This window comes from Physeter macrocephalus, chromosome 13, assembly GCF_002837175.3.
Source record: "Physeter macrocephalus isolate SW-GA chromosome 13, ASM283717v5, whole genome shotgun sequence".
Classification (NCBI taxonomy): Eukaryota; Metazoa; Chordata; class Mammalia; order Artiodactyla; family Physeteridae; genus Physeter; species Physeter macrocephalus.
In genome coordinates this window covers 21487125-21508713 of record NC_041226.1, presented here as the reverse complement: position 1 = coordinate 21508713, position 21589 = coordinate 21487125, and the positions used below count along the sequence as shown (strand labels likewise).

General features: G+C 35.4%; 1 protein-coding gene across 1 annotated transcript in view; it reads left to right on the top strand.

Annotated features, from left to right (window-relative positions):
- The window catches only part of LRRC63 (leucine rich repeat containing 63), a 41608-nt gene that overhangs the window by 4128 nt on the left and 15891 nt on the right, over positions 1–21589 (top strand). The window contains exons 2-6 of the mRNA XM_007102518.1: positions 2361–3038; positions 3516–3584; positions 6717–6877; positions 14545–14643; positions 19429–19565. Of these exons, the coding sequence (XP_007102580.1) occupies positions 2361–3038; positions 3516–3584; positions 6717–6877; positions 14545–14643; positions 19429–19565 (1144 nt within the window). The remainder of the gene's footprint in view (positions 1–2360; positions 3039–3515; positions 3585–6716; positions 6878–14544; positions 14644–19428; positions 19566–21589) is intronic.

The window sequence follows — 21589 nt, the reverse complement described above, 5'->3', positions numbered from 1 at the left end:
AGGGAGTCACAAGAGGGAGGGGATATGGCGATATATGTATATGTATAGCTGATTCACTTTGTTATACAGCAGAAACTAACACAACATTGTACAGCAATTATACTCCAATAAAGATGTAAGAAAAAAATGGAGTAACTATGTTCATTGGCTTGTTTTCTTATTGTTGTGTTGAAGAGCTCTTTACTTTGGATGCAAGTCCTTTATCAGATGTGTGTTTTGCAAATATTTTCTCTCAGTGCATGGCTTGTCTTTTTATTCTTTTAAGAATGTCTTTCACAGAGTAGAAGTTTTTAATTTTAATGAAGTCCAACTTAACCATTTTTTCTTTCATGGATTGTTGTTTTGGTGTCATATCTAAAAAGTCATTCTGTATAGCACAGGGAACTATTCAATACTCTGTAATGACCTATATGGGAAAATAATCTAAAAAAAAAGAGTGGATAGATGTGTATGTATAACTGACTCACTTTGCTGTATAGCAGAAACTAACAACATTGTAAATCAACTATACTCCAATAAAAAAAAAATTAAGAAAAATACTCATTGCCACACCTAACATCACCTAGATTTGGCTCATGTTATCATGTTTTATTTTAATATGAGAGAGAGAGAAATGAAAGTTGAAGATGGTGGTGTAACCATTTTATGGAATGAGCTAGCTTTGATAAGTTCCATATAAGCAGGAAGCAAACATTATCCTTCTCCTACTACTGCCCTTTAAACTCACATGGCACACATCTCTCTACCAAGGCTTTTCTAGTCACGTTCATCTATTAGGCTTGTCTCATCTTTAGATATTAAACAAGTCCAATCTAAATCAATACTTTCATCTAGCATGCAATTAAACCTTGCCCTTTCTCCCAGCTCAGACTAGGTCTGCTAATTTTTAGACAAGCCAAGGGAAACAGGGGCATGATAAATTCTTCCACCTTGTTCTTTTACTTCTCTTCCCCAACTCATAGTTTCTGGTATCTTCATAGGTGTGGCTAGGAGTGGGAAAGAGTTAAGGAGTTAAGAGTGAAGGTGAGAATCCGTCATCAGTCTCTGTACCCCCTTGAAATGCCAGAAGGTAGAGGTCAAGTAGATTCAAGGATTCTCTTGCCTTACACAAGTTGAGACACAGCAATGGGAGGGCCAATATATTTCTGTTACTCTGTAGGTATAAGGGGGTTGGGGGAACCAAGGCAGGGAGTGGTGAGATGTTATTTTCTCCTTGTGGCATACACTCCTGTTCTCTGTAGATGGTTCTCTGAGAATCTCCCTCACTTGGTTTGAGGTTGGGGTAAATCCTCCTCCTCCACCGACCACAAAGAGGGGAAGATCAGGGAAACACATAGCACGCCAATAGCTCGATTCAGAAGAAGTCCTCTCTGCGAATGCGGATCAACCTCTAGCCATCTCTCATATATAGACAACAGGTGAGAGTTGGGCTTGTTTTGGCCATCTCTTTGCAAATCTTGCCTTAATGAATCTATTATCTTCTCATTAGAATGTTGAGGTCCTCATCATTTATTGTACTCAACTGAGATTACAGACAAAAATGTTATTTAACATTCTGTCATAGAAGAAAGAGAAAGCACAATTTGATAATAGTGAGGTCCCTAAGAATGCAGGCACAGTGCATTTTCTGGACCTAAGAGAGATAAGAATACTTCTGGTTGTAACCTGAGTGAACTCGTGGTACCTTGTAGCCAGTATCAGCATGTTATCATGTTCCAAAGCCATCTTGGTCTGATATCTGGCTTTGAAAAGAAATGTAAATTTTTGCTCAAAGAAGTTTCAAATGAGGAAGCGATAATGATAAATGATAAATAGCCAAACTTCACTGAGTCATTTTTACCTCTCCATATTGCCAGAGTTTTTAGTGGCAACTGCTCAAAAATCTCCCTTTATGTCCTACTCTTCTTCATCCATTCTGTTCTTCCAGGAATAGCTCCCTACTCTTTCTAAATCTAATATAATTTAGCCTTCCTGATTCTCCAATTGTTCATGCAAACTTTATCCCAGTAAGGTAAGCAAAAGTCCTGATAGCTGAGTGAGTGTATACAGAAACTTTTTTTTTTTTTTTTTTTTTTTTTTTTTTTTTGTGGTATGCGGGCCTCCCTCTGTTGTGGCCTCTCCCGTTGCGCGCGGCATGTGGGATCCTCCCAGACCAGGTCGCGAACCCGGTTCCCCTGCATCGGCAGGCGGACGCGCAACCACTGCGCCACCAGGGAAGCCCAGAAACGTTTTTATAAGGTGAGAGAGGGTGAGTGGATAAAGAAAAGCTATGAATGCTGAGACATTAATAGTTCTTTCTGCCCCTGACACCTTGATAAACATAATCTAATTCTGCTTTATTTTTTCTTTTTCTGGTTTAGGAAAGACTGGTGAAACTAAGCTACCACGTGTACGGTTCATTCCAGATAAAACCGCTTCATTTGAAAGAGATAAAACTAGTTTTCCTGATGTTCCAAGAGATCAGTCACAACCCCCTGTCAATATTCAAAATCTCTTTCTTGATCATCGTGTACAAAAAACAGTGACTACTATTTCAACAACCAAAAAATCTTCTAAGCATGTCTATTGGCACATTCCAGAGACTGCTACTGGTTCCATATTTTTTCCCAAGTGTCGTTCAGCTTCAAGTCGAGTTTTTGGGAAAGAAACAAGCAAGATGGAAAGTTCCAGAAAATCAGAAGAGCCATTAAAAATAACAAATATTTATGCTAACACTTTAAAAGAGATTCTTATTCTCTCTTCAGAGTTCTCCAAACTACCAAGGGCCCCTTCTTCAGTGCCCACTCCCAAACTCAAGGAAGTTCATTCTGACCAGTTTTTACAAAAGAGCAGTACCTATAGTTTTAAGCAGCCCCCGTTACGTTTAAGTGCAACAGTGCCAATCCCTGTACCGAGGACTATACCTGTTAAAGCTGAAAGGCAGCAGTCTGACCGTTTACAATGTCGTACGGTGACACTAAATATTAATGATTTTCCAGGTCCCATTTTCATACCGGCACCAGTTTTACCAAGGAAACCTCTAAGACAGTCTGTGATAGGTAAATCCAGTCTGAACATGGTCTGTAATAATGGGGTCAAGTAGAGCAAAAGGGAGAGAAGGCATCCAAGCATACGGTGGTTCCCCCTTGGGTCTGCAGAATGGGATGGTGGGATCCCTTTTCACTTGTACATTTAATATATGGGGCAGAATGCAGTAGCAGAAATCCTGACCTTGCAGGTCTGCCAAGGGCAAACTGGGAACTCCACCCAGATGGTGGTGATGGGAACCAGATAAAGCAGTTCAAAGGATCAGAAAAGCTCACATAAAGGAGCAGTATGAATGAACAGTCATCCATAAGGTGGTCTAGATGAACTCCAGAAGCAGAATGCCAGCGCTGATGGATGCCTTCATGGGCACTTTTCCATGGATAACCTCAATTCATTAAAAGATGAACAATTATAATGAAGTCATAATACCCTCAACATGAATCTTCACACGAATTTAAACATTATCCTATTTTTAATTTTTTTCCTAGAAAGTCGTGTAACAGAATATGAACATGTAGAAAGTGTCCCAAAGCAAAGCATGCTGAGCGTATGTGAAGGTAAATGCTAGGTTTATATCATTCTTTTAAAAATTGTATATATGATTATCTCTCCATAAAAGTATTTATGATTTTGTGTGTTTGTGTATATGTGTGTGATTCACACATATGTCCCACCTCATTTTCCATTCCTTAAGCTATTTACTCAGCAACTATTTTTAGAGTGTTGACTATAAACCCAACTTTGTACTGATGTTGGGAACATAAAAGATGGAGTATTCTTAATCTGGATGGGGAAGATAGACATGCAATCATGACAGTTAACTGCTTGCCATGTGCCAGCACTGTTTTAAGTGCTTTGACCTTAGTTACCTAGCAGAAATAAATGAAAAATCATCTTTAAAGAAAGATTACATCATCCTACATCTCACACTATTGCTATAAACAATTTCACAAATACAGTGTGTAGTAAACAATTCACAATTATCAGGTACACAAAGAAAAACAAAATGAAGGAAAACTAGCAGAAATAGTAAGCAGTAGAAACATACCCACAGGAGTTCCAGCTATTAGAATGATCAGATTCAGATTTTTAAATAACCTAATGACTTTTGGTTCTAGCCAAGATTGAGTAGTTTGTATTGGACAAACCCTCCCACCAAAATCAGTTATTAAAGCTGCCCACAAATATATAAAATAACCATTGAAGTTACTGGAGAGTAACCCTTGCAAGCATGACTTGAGTGGTTACCATCTTTGAAATAATCTGAATTAGCTGTACATTTACCTTGGCTTTTGCTTGAGGGGATTTGTGGTGTTGGAGAACAGGGCACAGGTAGAAAGAAGGTGATAGTTATACTGGATTGAGGAGATAGCAGTCAGACTTCAGAGTTGACAAGATAGATGGGATAGAGGGGTAATACACCAGAGAGGAGAGAACTGAATTCAAATATCTACAGAGAAACTCCCTTAAGAGTGTTGGCTGATTTCTAAGCTGGGCATGTACAGGACAATACGCTAAGAAACACAGCAGAAAACATCAGCTGAGATGCTAAGGAAGTGAGCCTAGATTTTGACAGTTGCACAGAAGACAATTATTGGAGTTCAAGCTCTGCTGAAATGAAGGGGCCTTGGTAAACACACTGGGCTTTCAATTGCAGACCCAGAAGACCTATGCCTTGGGAATAAGAATGATGTTCTAGGAGAAAGGACAAAACAAATAGGTTATCCCCTACAAAACTCAAAACCAATCCTTGATAAATCAAAGTGGTACTTCCTGCCTAGTCGAAGAAAACCTAACGCTTATTAGAGACAGATAATATTATCCAGACCCTTTAAAATTTTCATTCACAATGTCCAGCATTAAACTTAAAAATCACAAGGCATCCTAAAAACAGAATAAAAGGTCTGGAAACCAGTAGAAAGAAGCAAAAGAAAGAGAACCATAGGATCAGATATTGTAGTTTTCAAACAATGATTTTAAAATAACTATGATTACTATGTTGAAGAAAATAAAAAGTTGGAGAATTTTATCAGAGAACTGGAATTTCTGTTTTTAAAAATTTGAGTCATATAAAATTTTAGAACAGAAAAAGTAATATAACAAATTAATGATTCACAGATGTGTTTAGTAGGAGATTATACACAGAAGAACACTCCAGCCATAAAACTTTCTCTTTTTTCCCCAGTTGTATTGAGATACAATTCACATGCAACTCTGTATAAAGTTAAGGTATACAACATAATGATTTGATACATGAATATACAGTATGGTGAAATGATTACCACAATAAATTCAGTTAATACCCATCACCTGACAACTTCTTCTTGCGACAAGAAATTTTAATCTTCACTCTCTCAGAAACTTTCAAATATACACTGTAGTATCATTAACTACAGCAACCATAAGACTTTCTGAGCACACTACCCTTCCAGCAGTTCCCTATCACTGTCTGTGACATAAATTAACCACTGGGTCTCCTCCACATCATAGGCCTAAACAAGTCATGTTACCATTTCTGACTTAGGGAGTTTATTCCACTCTGGTGTTTCCCTCTTTGAAAAGTTCCCAGGTAAGTTTAAGCATCCTGAGATCCTTCAGAGATCTGTCAGGGAATTTCTAACCACCTCTGCATCTCCATCTCCCTCCTTTTGACTCAAAAATCAATTCCTTGAGCTTAGCCCATAAGTGTGGGTGGGCAGGAAGCAGGCCGCAGACTTAATTCTTAACTCATTCTCCATTCCTCTTGCTCCATTCCCTCCCACAAGACAAGGAATCTCCATATCACATCATACATCTTCCTTTATTCTGTGGTTAACTTTCACATCGATTGACCTGAAACGGGCACAAAGGCCTATTTTAGAAATTAACAACTGAACAGTGTTTTCTTTGGTCTAGGATGCCTCGTTTCTTCTCATTGAAGCAATGGTATAAGAATTACTGAGATGATAAAATATGTTGCAGCAAGTAATAGAGCAAGAATGGCTGGGAGTGTAAAATATATTTCAAAATATTTTCCTGCCACACCTGGGTGTGTGCTTGAACAGGCCATTTTTGACAAAAGGTGAAACCCACAAGGGTTGTGATAAAGTAAATGTAGGTGGTCGCTGTTTGGCTACTCCTGAGTTGTCTGCTTTTTTTCCCCCCCTTTCTTGTGTGACGTCTTTAAACTGAGGGAAGAGCTTAGTTACATAGGGTATCTGAAGCCTACATCAATGCGATATTCAGGCAAAAAGCAAGATTTCTCCTTGGGATGTGATCTCTGAGATATGCTTGTATGATGTCCTTTATTCATTTTGTGAAGCAAGAAGTTGTTTATGTAATTCATCATAAAATAAGATGTTTTTACATATAGCACAACAAGACTCAGACTGATGGAATCTAAATTATTGAGGTAGAAATCTATGAGCTTATGGTTTTCTTTTGGAAAGAAAAGCTTGCTATCTAATATTAGTCTGCTATCTAATATTAAAATGTTTGGCCAACAGAACCAATTGAGGTTGGGTGGATGGAGGTTATGGGGAATCTCCAACATGAGGTTGGGTGGGTGAAAGTTATGGGGAATCTCTTCCAAAGGAGGCATCCAGGTAACCTATTTATGATGACTTACTGTTATCATAACATGAATACCTTTTAACTTTCACTCTAAGTGATGACACGTTTGCATTTCCTGTCTTGTTTTGTTTATTTAGGTAGCATTAAATCTAGAAAAACCAAAACCTCAGTGGCACATATCGTACATGGTAAAGGTTTTAAGACTGTTGTGGCAACATGCTATGAAACAGTAACAGCCATGACCAACCTGGCCATAGTAAACTGTCAAATTCATGGAAGAAATGCACTTAATCTTAAGGTATACTACATCTTCTCAATGGCAATTTCCTGTTGTATTATTGGTCATTTTTGTTTTAGGTTTCCTAACTTAGGTTATTCTCCATGGTATTGAAGGAACAACATAAAGTGGTGGTGGTTGAGGGAGAGATGGAGTTGTATAGTAACAAAACTTTTGTGTGCTATTGAAGTTAACTTGGTATCAACCCAAGCTAGATGTTTTAAATTTAGGATGCCGATCATAATCTTCATGGTAACCCCTCCTAAGAAACTATCTTAAAAATGTACACAAAAGGGAATGAGAAAGGAAATCAACATGACAGATTAGAAAAAATTAATTAAACACCAAGGAGGCAGCTATGTAGTAAACGAAGAATAACAACAACAACAAAAATTCCAGAAAAGGCAAAACTATGGTGACAGTAAATATATCAGTGGTTGTAAGGGATTTTGGAGGGAGGGAGGGAAGGATGAATAGGAGGAGCACAGGGGATTTTTAGGGCAGTGAAATTATTCTGTATGATATTGTCATAATGGATACATTTCATTATACATCTGTCAAGACCCATAGAATATACAACAAAAAGTCTGAACTCTAACATAAATTACGAATTTATGTTGATAATGATGTGCTAATGTTAGTCCACTGTTTGTGACAAATATACTGGTGTGTGAGATGTTGATGTCGGGAGATGTACTGGGTATGTGTGGGGAAGGGGTATGTGGAAAAGAAAGATCTCAAATCAGTAACCTAACTTTGCACTTTAAGGAACTTGAATAAAAGAGCAAACTACACCCAAAGTTAGCAGAAAGAAGGAAATAAAGATTAGAACAGAGATAAATGAATCAGAGGATAGAAAAGCAATGGAGAGAATCAATGAAACCAAAAGTTAGTTCTTTGAAAAGATTGACAAAGTTGACCTTTGGCTAGACTAAGAACAAAAAGAGAGAAGATACAAATAAATAAAATCAGAAATGAAAATGGAAACATTTCTACTGGCTTCACAGAAGCAGAAAGGATTATAAGAGAATACTATTAACAATTGCATGCCTGCAAATTAAATATCCTAGATGAAATAAAACATTTTCTAGAAAAACATAAATTACCAAAACTGACTCAACAACAAATAGAAATTTGAGCAGACCTATAAAAAGTAAAGAGATTGAATAAATAATCAAAACCTCCCAACAAAGAACAGTGCAGGATCAGATAGCTTCATGGGTGAATTCTGCTAATCGTTTAAAGAAAAAGGAACATATATACTTCTCTAAATCTTCCAGAAAATAAAAGAGGAAGGAACACCACCCAATTCCACTGTTGTGCTGGTGGAGTGGGGGTAATCCCACATCACTCAACAGTTCTTGGACACCAGCTGGGTGTCCTACAATTCAACTCAATTCTGACACTATCTACCCAGAGATAACATCAGATTCCACAGGTAAAGTGCTCAGTCCCATAAGACTGTTCTACACTTCAGACACCAATCACAAGCCCAGGTGGTTACCTGCGATTCTGACCAACCAGCTACAGACTGGAGGTTCCAAGGACCCCCTCCAACTCAGGATGCCAATCACAAGTTGTTACCTATAATTCTGATCGACTGGCTATAAATCAGAAATTCCCATGACCCCTCCTGATTAATTCGCTAGAGTGGCTCACAGAACTCAGGAAAGCTATTTACTTACTTGATTACTGGTTTATTACAAAGGATATTAAGGGATGTGAATCAACCGTTGTATGAAGAAAAACATAGGACATGGTATGAGGAAAGGGTGTGGAGACCCCACACCCTCTCCAGGTGCTACTCTCCCCAAATCTCCACGTGTTCACTGACCTGGAAGCTCTCCAAATCCTGTCCTTCTGGTTTTTATGGAGGTTTCATTAATAGTATAATTGATTAAATCATTGGCTATTGCTGATTGAGCTCAGTCTTCAATCCCTTTCCCTCTTCAGAGGTGAGGGGATTGAAAGTTCCAACCGTCTAATCACATGGTTGGTTCCTCTGACACCCAGCCCCTTTCAAAAGTCACCTCACCAACATAAATCCAGTTGTGGTGGAAAGCGGTTTGTTATGAATAACAAGACACCCATTTCGCCTTTACGGTTCTGAAGCAATTTCAGGAATTGAAGATAAGAGAATAAGTATTATGACAAAAGATGCTCCCATTGCTCTTATTGTTCAGGAAATTCCAAGGGTTTTGGGAGCTGGTAGCGAGGAACCATGGATAAATTTAGTCCAACTATATATGAGAAATATATTTTGGTCATTCAGATGACCAAATACATTTTTTAACAAGTAAAAATATCAACAACATATAACACATTTTAGGCTATCAGTATAACCCAGATATCAAGGGAAGATAAAGACACAAGAAAACTACAGATCAATATCCTTTGTTCATTAATTAATAAAATTGCTAAATCCATGATATGATTAAGAAAATAAGAAACTCTAAATACCGAATTCAAAATTTAAAAAGGGGAAATCACCACATTTCCTACAGACATTAAAATAGAAAATAATGAAATAATAAGAACAACATTTTCCCAATAAATGCAACAACTGTGATGAAACAGAACAATTTTTTGAAAAACACAACTTGCTGAAACAGGCACAGCAAGGACTAGAACATCAGAATAGTCTTGCACCTGTAAAAACCTAATTGAAATTTTAATTAAGAGCCTTCACACAGAGAAAGCTCCAGGCACAAACAGCCTCACTGGTGATTCTATCACACAATAAAGAAGGAAATAATATCAGTTTAGGCTAACTCCTTCAGAAATCAGACAGGGAAGAACACTTGCTAACTCATTTTTTGATGCCTGTGTAACTCTCCTACTATCTCTTCAGATATTGCTCCTGTCTCATTCCTTTTGTCCTCTTCTTATCAGACTCCAGCTACAGGTATCTTAGGCCTTTTCATCCTGTCCCATATATCCCTTACTCTCTTCCTGTATCCCTTTTACTCTCTGTGCTTTATTCTGAGCATTTTCTTCTTACCTAAATTCTGGTTCATTCATTCTCTTTTCAGCTTTGTGAAATCTGCTGCTAAACCCTTTATCAAGTCCTTAATTTTGGTTGTTTTATTTTATAATCTAATTTCTTTGAACTTTAAATTCTTTATCTTATAATTTGATTTTTCGAGCCTATTAATCACAGTTAACTTTTTTTTTTAACACATCTGATGTATCCAAAATATGGACCTTCCACGGGCCTATTTCTATTGTCTACCATTTCTCTTTTGTCCAAGTATTATCTTTTTGCATGTCTTTTTATTTTTGATTGCATGATAGATGTTGTGTAGAAATAATTTGAGGCCCTAGATAATGTTATCTTCTTCCAAAAATTTTTTATTGTTGCTTCTGACAGGCAAAGAGGCTAGGGGATGTTCATCTTAATCTAATCAAAATCAGCTGGTTTAATGCTGGACTTTAATTTTTGTAGAGATTTCCTGTTAAACTTCTTTCCTAAGGCGGTAGCCTTTTAGCCACCTCATATCAAGTCTGAAGTCCCTTCTCCTTGGGAAGCCCTGAATTCCAATTTTTGTCTCCCTAGCCAGGTGAGACTGGCTATAGTTCGCCACCACAGCTTTGGATTAGGCAAATGACTTTTGGAGAAAAATAGTGTTGAATGCTGTGTTTAACACCCTGAGATTCCCTTCTTTCCGGAATTTTGGCTTCTTAAGACCTAGCTACTTTAGTCATTCCCCAAGCCTTTGTTGTGTTGTGTTTGTTTCTCTTTTTGGTTTTAGTTGAAGGGCTGGTTTGAAACAAGGCTGTTGCCCATTAGTATAAGTGAAAAAATCAGATTATCTGGTTTTGAAGTGAATTACTTTATTTATTTATTTTTAAATAAATTTATTTGATTTATTTATTTTTGGCTGTGTTGGGTCTTCACTGCTGCACACAGGCTTTCTCTACTTGTGGCGAGTGGGGCCTACTCTTCGTTGCAGTGCATGGGCTTCTGATTGTGGTGGCTTCTCTTGTTGTGGAACACGGGCTCTAGGCACACAGGCTTCAGTAGCTCTGGTGCATGGGCTCAGTAGTTGTGGCTCGTGGGCTCTAGAGCATAGGCTCAGTAGTTGTGGTGCCCGGGCTTAGCTGCTCTGTGGCATGTGGGATCTTCCCAGACCAGGGCTTGAACCTGTGTCCCCTGCATTGGCAGGTGGATTCTTAGCCACTGCGCCACCAGGGAAGTCCCAAAGTGAATTACTTTAAATCAGAGGTTGGCAAGGTTTATCTGTAAAGGGACAGATAAGTAAAATTTTAGACTTTGAAGTCTACATGGTCTCTGTCACAACTACTCAACTCTGTCGTGTAGTACAAGAACAGCCGTATTACAATGCCCAAACTTAGAATGTGGCTGTGTTCCAATAAAACTTTATTTATAGAAGCAGATGGCAGACTGTAGCTCACTGATTCCTGCTTTAAATCGAGGAAGAGTATATCTTCTAAAGAGTTAAATGGAGCTAGTCAAGAGAATCATCTACTTACACAGTCATCAATATTATTTTAAAAGAATATCTGACTCCTGGGCTTCCCTGGTGGCGCAGTGGTTGAGAGTCCGCCTGCCGATGCAGGGGACATGGGTTCGTGCCCTGGTCCGGGAAGATCCACATGCTGCGGAGCTGCTAGGCCCGTGAGCCATGGCCACTGAGCCTGTGCGTCCGGAGCCTGTGCTCCGCAACGGGAGGCCACAACTGTGAGAGGCCCGCGTACCACAAGAAAAAAAAAAAAAAAAAAAAAAAATTTGACTCCAGAGTACAATCCTGAGCTCTGTGGGGGTGATATAAAAGAATTAAAAGTCGTAATTTCTAATCTATCTCATGGACTTATTTTTTTTAACATCTTTATTGGAGTATAATTGCTTTACAATGGTGTGTTAGTTTCTGCTTTACAACAAAGTGAATCAGTTATACATATACATAAGTTCCCATATCTCTTCCCTCTTGCGTCTCCCTCTCTCCCACCCCTCTAGGTGGTCACAAACCACCTAGCTGATCTCCCTGTGCCTTGCGGCTGCTTCCCACTAGCTATCCACCCTACGTTTAGTAGTGTATATATGTTCATGCCACTCTCTCACTTCGTCAGAGAATTTTTTTTTTTTTTTAAATCTCGCCTAGTATGTGTCTAAGCAGAAAGCAAGGTTTGTCAAGACTAGAATTCTCTTTTCTTTAACATACAGTATTCCTTAACTATTTAAAGTCCACATTTCATTTCTAAATATGTGTTCATTTCATTCTCTGTTTTTACAGCAATGTACTGGTATAACTATGAAGTTTTAAAGAAGTGGTTGTGTGCAAAATCTGGCTTATATGAACCGACATTTATGATCAACTTTACTTCAGGGGCATTGTCTGGTTCTGTAAGTTTATTCTTTTGTTGTTAATATTCCACAATAGTGATAATTGTCTTACTAAAATAGAACAAAATATTATATAGCATTTCATGTCTATTGAGATAGTACTTTGGGGCTGCAGTGTTTAAAATTTTTATAAGTATTTACTACCCTATTTTGAAGATAAATTACTAGCCATTAAATATTTTAAAATGCATTTTATCTGTTTTTATTATATTACAAATACATTATATTTTTCTGAATCGTTTGGATTTGTTAGAGCATTACAGTTGTGATAATGGTAAGAGTTTAAATAGTGCTTTATTCTTTACAAGGTATTTGGCAATTTGGTCATTAAATACCAGTAGATCTGGTTAGTTAATATTTTATAGAGTGTCATCTCATATGTATAATTGGATTAAATAGAAGTAATTTCATCCTTTGCTGCTAATTCCTGTTTCTTTGGGAACATTTTGGCTGAGTACCTCTTAAAAGAATTTTAATAGAAGTTACAGTCAGAAGGGAGAAATCTCAAATGACCATTTTTGGGTAGTAGAGAGTTTACCTTTTGCCAACCCTCCACATAATGAAAAGTTGTGTAGTGGACTTCCTTTATGCACATTCTTATCACCACGATCTTGGCCACAAAGAGCTTTCTTATACCCACATACTTAGAAAGTGAATTTGTGATGACACAGTGATGTGCTGACATATTGGAACCAAATGAAAACAAGAGTGAAGGAGCATAGTGAGGTCATGGAGACCTGCAGAAAAATACTGGAGTAACTGTATCAGAAAACCTAGGCTAAGGAAGCCCCTGAGATTGTGTTCAAAATTTAGACGTGAATATTCCCGGGTCTGAGATCTGTCAAATTAAGCCTAGTGGGGTATAAAACTATTGAGGTAAAAGAGCAATTCTTTTTAGCAATTTAAGTAGTTAGAATACCAGCAAAATCTTTTCATTATCTTTCTTATTTGTGAGGTGATTAAAAGTAACTTAATTGTATTTTATTTACATCTTAATCCAGCACGAATGAAGAAAAACAAGTACTGTTTATATTTAGAGATTCATAACAGTTGGAACTGTAGAACCAATTCTGTACTTAATGCTTTATATCTTTTAAAAAAATGGCTATATATCCTCTTTTGTGTTTCCATACAAATTTTGAAATTTTTTGTTCTAGTTCTGTGAAAAATGCTAGTGGTAGTTTGATAGGGATTGCATTGAATCTGTAGATTGCTTTGGGTAGTAGAGTCATTTTCACAATGTTGATTCTTCCAATCCAAGAACATGGTATATTTCTCCACCTATTTGTATCATCTTTAATTTCTTTCATCAGTGTCTTATAGTTTTCTGCATACAAGTCTTTTGTCTCCTTAGGTTGGTTTATTCCTAGATATTTTATTCTTTTTGTTGCAATGGTAAATGGGAGTGTTTTCTTAATTTCACTCTCAGATTTTTCATCATTAGTGTATAAGAATGCCAGGGATTTCTGTGCATTAATTTTGTATACTGCTAGTTTACCAAATTCATTGATTAGCTCTAGTAGTTTTCTGGTAGCATCCTTAGGATTCTCTATGTATAATATCATGTCATCTGCAAATAGTGACAGCTTTACTTCTTCTTTTCCTATTTGGATTCCTTTTATTTCTTTTTTTTCTCTGTTTGCTGTGGCTAGAACTTCCAAAACTATGTTGAATAAGAGTGGTGAGAGTGGGCAAGCTTGTCTTGTTCCTGATCTTAGTGGAAATGGTTTCAGTTTTTCACCATTGAGAACAATGCTGGCTGTGGGTTTGTCATATATGGCCTTTATTATGTTGAGGAAAGTTCCCTCTATGCCTACTTTCTGCAGAGTTTTTATCATAAATGGGTGTTGAATTTTGTCAAAAGCTTTCTCTGCATCTATTGAGATGATCATATGGTTTTTCTCCTTCAGTTTGTTGATATGGTGTATCACGTTGATAGAAAGATAACAGAGAAATAGAAATAGAAACATGAAAAAAAGAGGGGGTAAAGAGAATTAAATATAAAATATATTTAATTACTTATTTCAGCATGTAGTGGACAGTCAATAAATGTTTGCTTGTTATTAACTGAAATAATGCCTTTCACACATGTAACACTATATTTTTTACATATGTAAATACTTAGTTTTTCTATTTTGTTTCTTTACATATTTAAGAAATTATTATCATGAAAGACTAAAATAAATGAATGGAAGACTATTATAGGCTTGTTATTAGGTCAAATATTGCCATTTAGATTATGTGCTCATTTTTCTAAACACTTGTATAAAATATTTTGTGCATGGTAAATAATTAATTCTTATCTCTTGTCACTTTCTTTTAGGGCTTTTTTCTCCTGAACTGTCCAGACCTAACACCTTTGGCTTTCCAATTGATATATCTTAATTTATCATATAATAACATCTGTTACTTTCCCACAGAAGTGAGTCCATTTTTATTATTGTATATATTGTCATAATTTCTTATTATTAATAATAATTATAATTTTAAAATAGACACTTATGATACCCTGGAGTTACTATAAATAAATATATTTTGGATTGCATCCTAAAAGGCTTATTTTTAGAAGTACCAAAAGTATAGCACATTTTTCTTAGCAAGTCCCATGACACAATCCTCAAAGACTGTGTTATGCTCAGACTCTCAAATATGTTCTCATAATTGTACAATGTATGTAAAATTATTTATTTTTCTGATTCTGAATAAAACCTAAGATATACTTTATCCATGTTAATTGGAAGCTTTAAAGGCAATGTTTAGTGACAAGGTAATATGATGTTGTAACAAGTTTTAATTACAATAGGCTGAAACAGGATATTCTGCTTAATAAAACATACCAAGGATAATCAGATATGGGATGAGATGATTCAATGTCATTATATAAACAAGTCATTATAAGTAATTAGGACAGATTATGTTTTCAGTGTCTTTAGTCATTGTTTCATTGGTCACGGGGTGTTTTGTTGTTTTGTGAATTGATTTCCAGAGTATTAACTTTTAGTGAATTGATTTCTAGCAAATTGACTTGCTTTCTATTTCAAACATGTAGTATTGGAAACATATATTTTCCATAATTTCTATAATATTGTGTTTTTATTTTCACTAGAAGAGTTATTTGCTCTTTTCTAGTATATCACACTAGTTTTATTAATTTGACTAAGACAAATTGACAAGAATTCCCAAGGAATATAGGGATCTAAGTTCTTCACATTAATTTTAACCTTTCTTCTAAACAGTCATATATGAGACTTGTGCATCTGCCAAAGAATACTCTAACCACTCAAGCAGAATGTATAACCGTATGGGAGATTTTCAGGTGTAAAATATAAAGCACTCATTTTTAAAGTGATAGAAATAAGTAGAACTTGCCATTAAAATGCAGATCAGTGTTGTATAGCTATAGATAAAATGTTCCAATGAAAATGGCAATATCCAGGCTTGGAAGGGCCGTACTAGGGGTAGGCAAATGATGCCAAGTTATTAGCATAGTGTAAGTGAAATGAATAGAAGACTAGAGGCTGGCATACATGTGGTGATTGGACAAGTTTCATGGAAAATTCAAGATGGTAGACTCTGGCAGAGACAGAGCCTACCGAAATAGTTTAGGACAGGAAAAGGTAGAAGCAGAAATGGTAAATATTACAAATCATACAAATATATACTTGGTCTCCTTTCTTCTCTTAGCTTCTTTAAAAGACACAAAATCACATACAATAGTAACTAATTATAATAATGTATTGTTAGGTTTGTAACATATACAGATGTAATATGTATAACAATTATAGTTCAAAAAAGGAAGAGGGAACAGAGCTATCTAGGAACAACATCTCCATATCTCACTGGAATTAAGTTAGTGTAAATCTGAAGTAGATTCTGGTAAGTCAAGGTGTATATTACAACCCCTAAAGCAATCACTAAGAAAATAACTGAAGAGAATACAGTGGGAAAAAAATCATTAAAGTAATTAAAATGTTATACTAGAAAATATCCAGTTGATGCAAAAGAAGCCAGTAAATGAGGAACAAAAATGACATGATATTTAGAAAACTATAAGTAAAATTGTGATGTAAATCCAACCATGTCAATAATAACATTAAATGTTAATACATGAAACAATCCAATACAAAAATACAGTTTGTCAGCCCCAGTGATATTCTGTCTAAAGGAGATACACTTAAGAGTGAAAGATACAAAGAGGTTAAAAGTAAAAGTATAGGAAAAGATATATCATGCAAATAGCAATCATAAGAAAGCTGGAGTGACTATACTAATATCAGACAAAATAAATTTTAAAACAAAAAATGTCACTAGAGATAAAGAGGGACATTTTGTCAATCTTTCAGGATGCTGTAACAACTATAAACATTTAGGTATTTAACAACAGAGCCTCAGAATACATGAAGCAAAAACTGAAAGAACTGAGGGAAGAAATAGAGAATTCAAAAATAATAGTTGGGCACTTCAATACCCCACTTTCAATAACACACATATCAACTAGACAGAAGATGAAAAGTGAAATGGAAGACATGAACAACATTACAAACCAATAAGACCTAACAGGCATTTATGGGACACTCCAACCAAAAGTAGCAGAATAAATAATTCTCAAATTCACATGGAACATTTTCCAAAAGAGACCATAGGTTAGTCTACAAAAAATTTAAAATAAATAAATTAAAAAAAAATTGAAAGTCACAGAAAGTATATTTTTGGGCCACAATGAAATGTAATTAGAAATCAGTAGCTGAAAGAAATTTGGAAATAAATGGAAATTAAGTAACACACTCTTAAATAACCAATGAGTCGATGAAGAAATCAAAAGGGAAATTAAAAATTACTTTGAAATAAATAAAAATCAAAACACAACAATCCAAAATTTATGGGATGCATCTACATCAGTGCTCAGAGGGAAATTTATAGCTATCAATTACTATATTAAAAAGGAAAAAATCGAAACCTAACATTTCATCTTAAGCCACAAGAGAAAAAGAGCTAAATAAATCTAAAGAAAGAAAAAGGAAGGACATAATAAAAATTAGTGAAACAGGGAATAGAAAAAGAATGAAGAAAAATCAGCAAAACCTAAAACTGTTACTTTGAAAACATCAACAAAATTGACTAATCTGACATAAACTGACCAGGAAAAAAATGAAGATTCAAGTTACTAATATTAGGAGTGAAGGATGGGATTATCATACCAAACTTACAGAAATTTTTAAAAAAGATTTTAAGAGAATACTACAAATAACTGTATACCAGCCAACTAGATAACATAGATGAAGTGGACACATATTTAGGAAGACACAAGAATGGACTCAAGAATAAATAGAAAACCTGAATGGTTCTATAAAAAAAGAAAGAGTTTCAGTAGTAATTTAAAAACTTTCCTCAAAGGGAAGTCCAGGATCAGATAGCTCCATTGGCAAATTCTACCAGCTGTCTTAAAAAGAATTAACACCAATCATTTACAAACTCTTAAGAAAAATAGGAGAAAACGTTCTCATTCAAACTACTAAACCAGTAATACCCTGATACCAAAACTAGACAAAGATATGGAAAGAAAAGCAAACTATAGAACAATAGCTCATGAATATAGATGCAATAATCCTCAACAAAATGCTAGTAAACCAAATTCAGCAACATATAAAGAGGATTTTCCACCATAACCAAGTGAGATCTATTCCAGGAATGCAAGGTTGGTTAAACATACAAAAATCAATCAATGTGATTCCACATTAATATAGTGAAAGGTTAAAAAAACTATACAATTATATCAACAGAGACAGAAAAATCCTTTTACCAAATCCAACATCCTTTCATGACAAAAACATTCAACATCTATGAATAGAAGAGGGGCATCCTCAACTTGATAAAGGGTGTCTACAAAAAACCCACAGCCAATACCATACTTAATGGTGAAAAACTGAAAATTTTCTTCCTAAGATCAGGAACAAGATGAAGATGTCTACTCGTGTCACTGTGTATTGTACTGGAGTTTCTAGCCAAGACAATTAGACAAGAAAAAGAAGTAAAAGACATTCGCTTTAAAAAGGAAGGAGTTTAAACTATCTTTTGTTGTAGCTGATATGGTCTTATATATAGAAATCCTAAGGCATTCACTAAAAACAATTAGAACTAATGAGTGAGTTAATCAAGGGTGCAGTGTACAAGATCAATATACAAAAATCAATTGTATTTCTACATACTAGCAACAAACAATTCTGACAATAAAATTAATAAAGCAAATCTACTTACATGAAAAAGAAGAAAATACTTAGGAGTAAGTTTAACAAAAGCACAAAACTTATACTGTGAAAACTACAGAGCATTGTTAAAAGAAATTAAAGACATAATTATATGACAAGACATCCCATGTTCATGGATCTGAAAACAACATTGTTAAGATGGCAATACTTGCAAATTGATCTACAGATTCATTGCACTCTCTGTGAAAATTACAACTTGCCTTTTTTTCAGAATTTGATAGGCTGATCCTAAAGTTCATATGGAATTGCAAGGGATTCCAAATAGCCAAAACAATCTTGAAAAGAAAAAACAAACTTGGAGGACTTAAACTTTCTGATGGCAAGAATAAGCATGCTCTACTCCACCGATTTTAAATTTCATGATATAAAAAGTTTTAATTTAATGTTAAAGAGAGCTAATGTAAAAGCTTGTTAAGATTCACTAGAGCAAGAAATATATAAATGAAGCAAAGATTGTGGATTTAAATGGCATACTCTATTTTTAAATTTCATATGAAAAATCAGTATTTACAAAGTACTGTGATATCAGAGTGAATCAAGCTGGCTATGATATCAGACACCCCACTGATTGCTAAGGTTAATTCCACTTATTTTCTTGATTCTGCAGGTATCTCCTACATTCCTCATTCTTGACATGGTTGCCTCTTATGAAACCATGAGCTTGATCAAACAGGATGATTTTCCCATTTAGAAAAGGAACATTCTTGAGTCAAGGGTATATGAGTACAGTAGTTGCACTATCTTAACATATCATACATATGAATGCTGGTTAGTTCTTTTCAAGGCTTACCAAAGGTATTTATTGAGATATATGACACAGCCAATTAGTGTTACCATACTGATTTGACTGCACTAGTTCAAAGGTTTTATAAAATGTAAAAAATAAGGATTCGCATACTTTAGTATTCTACTCATGCTTATTTCTCTTTTCCATTCTTCAGATATTTTGTCTTAAAAATTTACAAATACTGAATCTGAGAAATAATCCTATCAAAGAAATCCCTTCTACAATTCAACAACTTAAGTTCCTTAGAACTTTCAACATCGCCTTTAATTTGATTACTACGCTTCCACCTGGGTAAGGCTGATAGTCTGAGAGTATAAACACAGAAAATAAAGAACATATAACTTAGAAAAGGATCAATTTCCCTTCTGAAAGCAGCTAGCTACTTTTTAGCCATTTGATAATTTTTATTCAGTTCCAATTAGCTGATTTGCTTCTAATTATGGTGTTAAAAAAAAAAACCTACCAGCTACATAGATGGCAATTAATCTTGGGCTAGTAAATACATATCTAGACATCCATTAGCTGAGTATGGATTAAATCATATAAAGAAGCTCAGGTGAGAAACTTACACCTATCCCTTGGTAGCCTTTCTGGATATCGACAGAACTCTGAACTTGGAATTAAGAATTCTAGCCTTGGGACTTCCCTGGTGGCACAGTGGTTAAGAATCCGCCTGCCAATGCAGGGGACATGGGTTTGGGCCCTGGTCTGGGAAGATCCCACATGCAGTGGAGCAACTAAGCCCGTGCGCCACAACTATTGAGCCTGTGCTAGAGCCCGCGAGCCACAACTACTGAAGCACGTATGCCTAGAGCCCGTGCTCCGCAACAAGAGAAGCCACTGCAATGAGAAGCCCACATACCACAACAAAGAGCAGCCCCTGCTTAACACAACTAGTGAAAGCCTGCACGCAGCAGTGAAGACCCAATGCAGACAAAAATAAAATAAATAAATAAATTTATTTTTTAAAAAAAAGATCGAGAAAAAAAAAGAATTCTAGACTTTTAACTTCAAAGTTGAGAATTATCTATTTGATCTGGAGAAAGACACAACCATTCTAGGCCTCAACTTCCTAATCTATGAACCAAGAAATTACCTGTATGATGTCTAAGATCCTTTAAACTCTAATAGGAATGTTGATATCCAGGTTTAAAAGAGATGGATTTCCCCCCCCACATATGGACTGGTAATTATTTAAATCTTAATGAAAGATTTGAACCAAAACCCTAACCAAATGCCAAAACAAGGTATCTCTTCCAGTTAGATTTGAACAAATTGAATGTAGGTTAAGGGCAAAAAGTTAAGAGCACAGGGACTCTTAAATAGTTGAATAACATTTTGCAAAAGAAGTTTCTTATAGTAATTAAGAAAGTGCATCAAAATTCATTTATAAAACTGTTCATCCAGCATTGTTTGTAATTAACAATCCATGATCTACATTAATATACTGTAAAACTATTCATTTTGAAAAATTAAAAAGTATGTAAAAATTATATCATTTCTGTGTAAAAACGCTTACATACACATCACACATTACACATAAAATGTATTTAAAAAGAAAGAATAAATACTAAGGAAGTAAAGACATCGCATTATGAGTATTATTTTTGTTTGACTCATCTATCTTTTCACAGTAACATAAACTGTACTGCCTTGTTTCCCTGCCTTGATACTAGAATCAGCCATTTCTCTTAGGAAACCCTATTTCCTTTTTATTGGAGGATGGTATTTAAAAAACAAGATCTGGGTGCTGGATATTCCCACTGCTGTTGGGATGATATTGCTTCTAGACACTCTCAGTGGACAGAGATAGGTAACTTATGTATGTATAATAATCTGTGTGTACACACGTCTATAATTGTTTGTGTATACACACACACACATACATATATGTACACACACCTCACTCCCTGAAGTTATGAAGCCATAACTGTAACAAAAGTTAAAAAAAAAAGTTCTTATCTTTTTCTCAGTGGATACCAGGAGGAAAATGACATAGAAAATTACTACTTTTAACTAACAGAATCAAAGTTTTGCCTTGTTTTGGTTCAGTTTGATTTAATTAGCCAGCATGTTTTTTGGGAAAGAGAAGCTGTTTGGAATAAAGAACCTAAGAACATACTTGTGAACCATGAAGTAAGAGCTGATTCTGGAAATGCACAAACTTATTTTCCCATATTGCCATTGATTAAAGATAGGGACTGAATTACTTTGTGTCCATATACCTGAAGAACAGGGAGTACTAATTTGGTTTCATACTGACTTGGATAAACTACTTAACTTCTTATGGCTTCCTTTTTTTTTTTTTTTTTTTT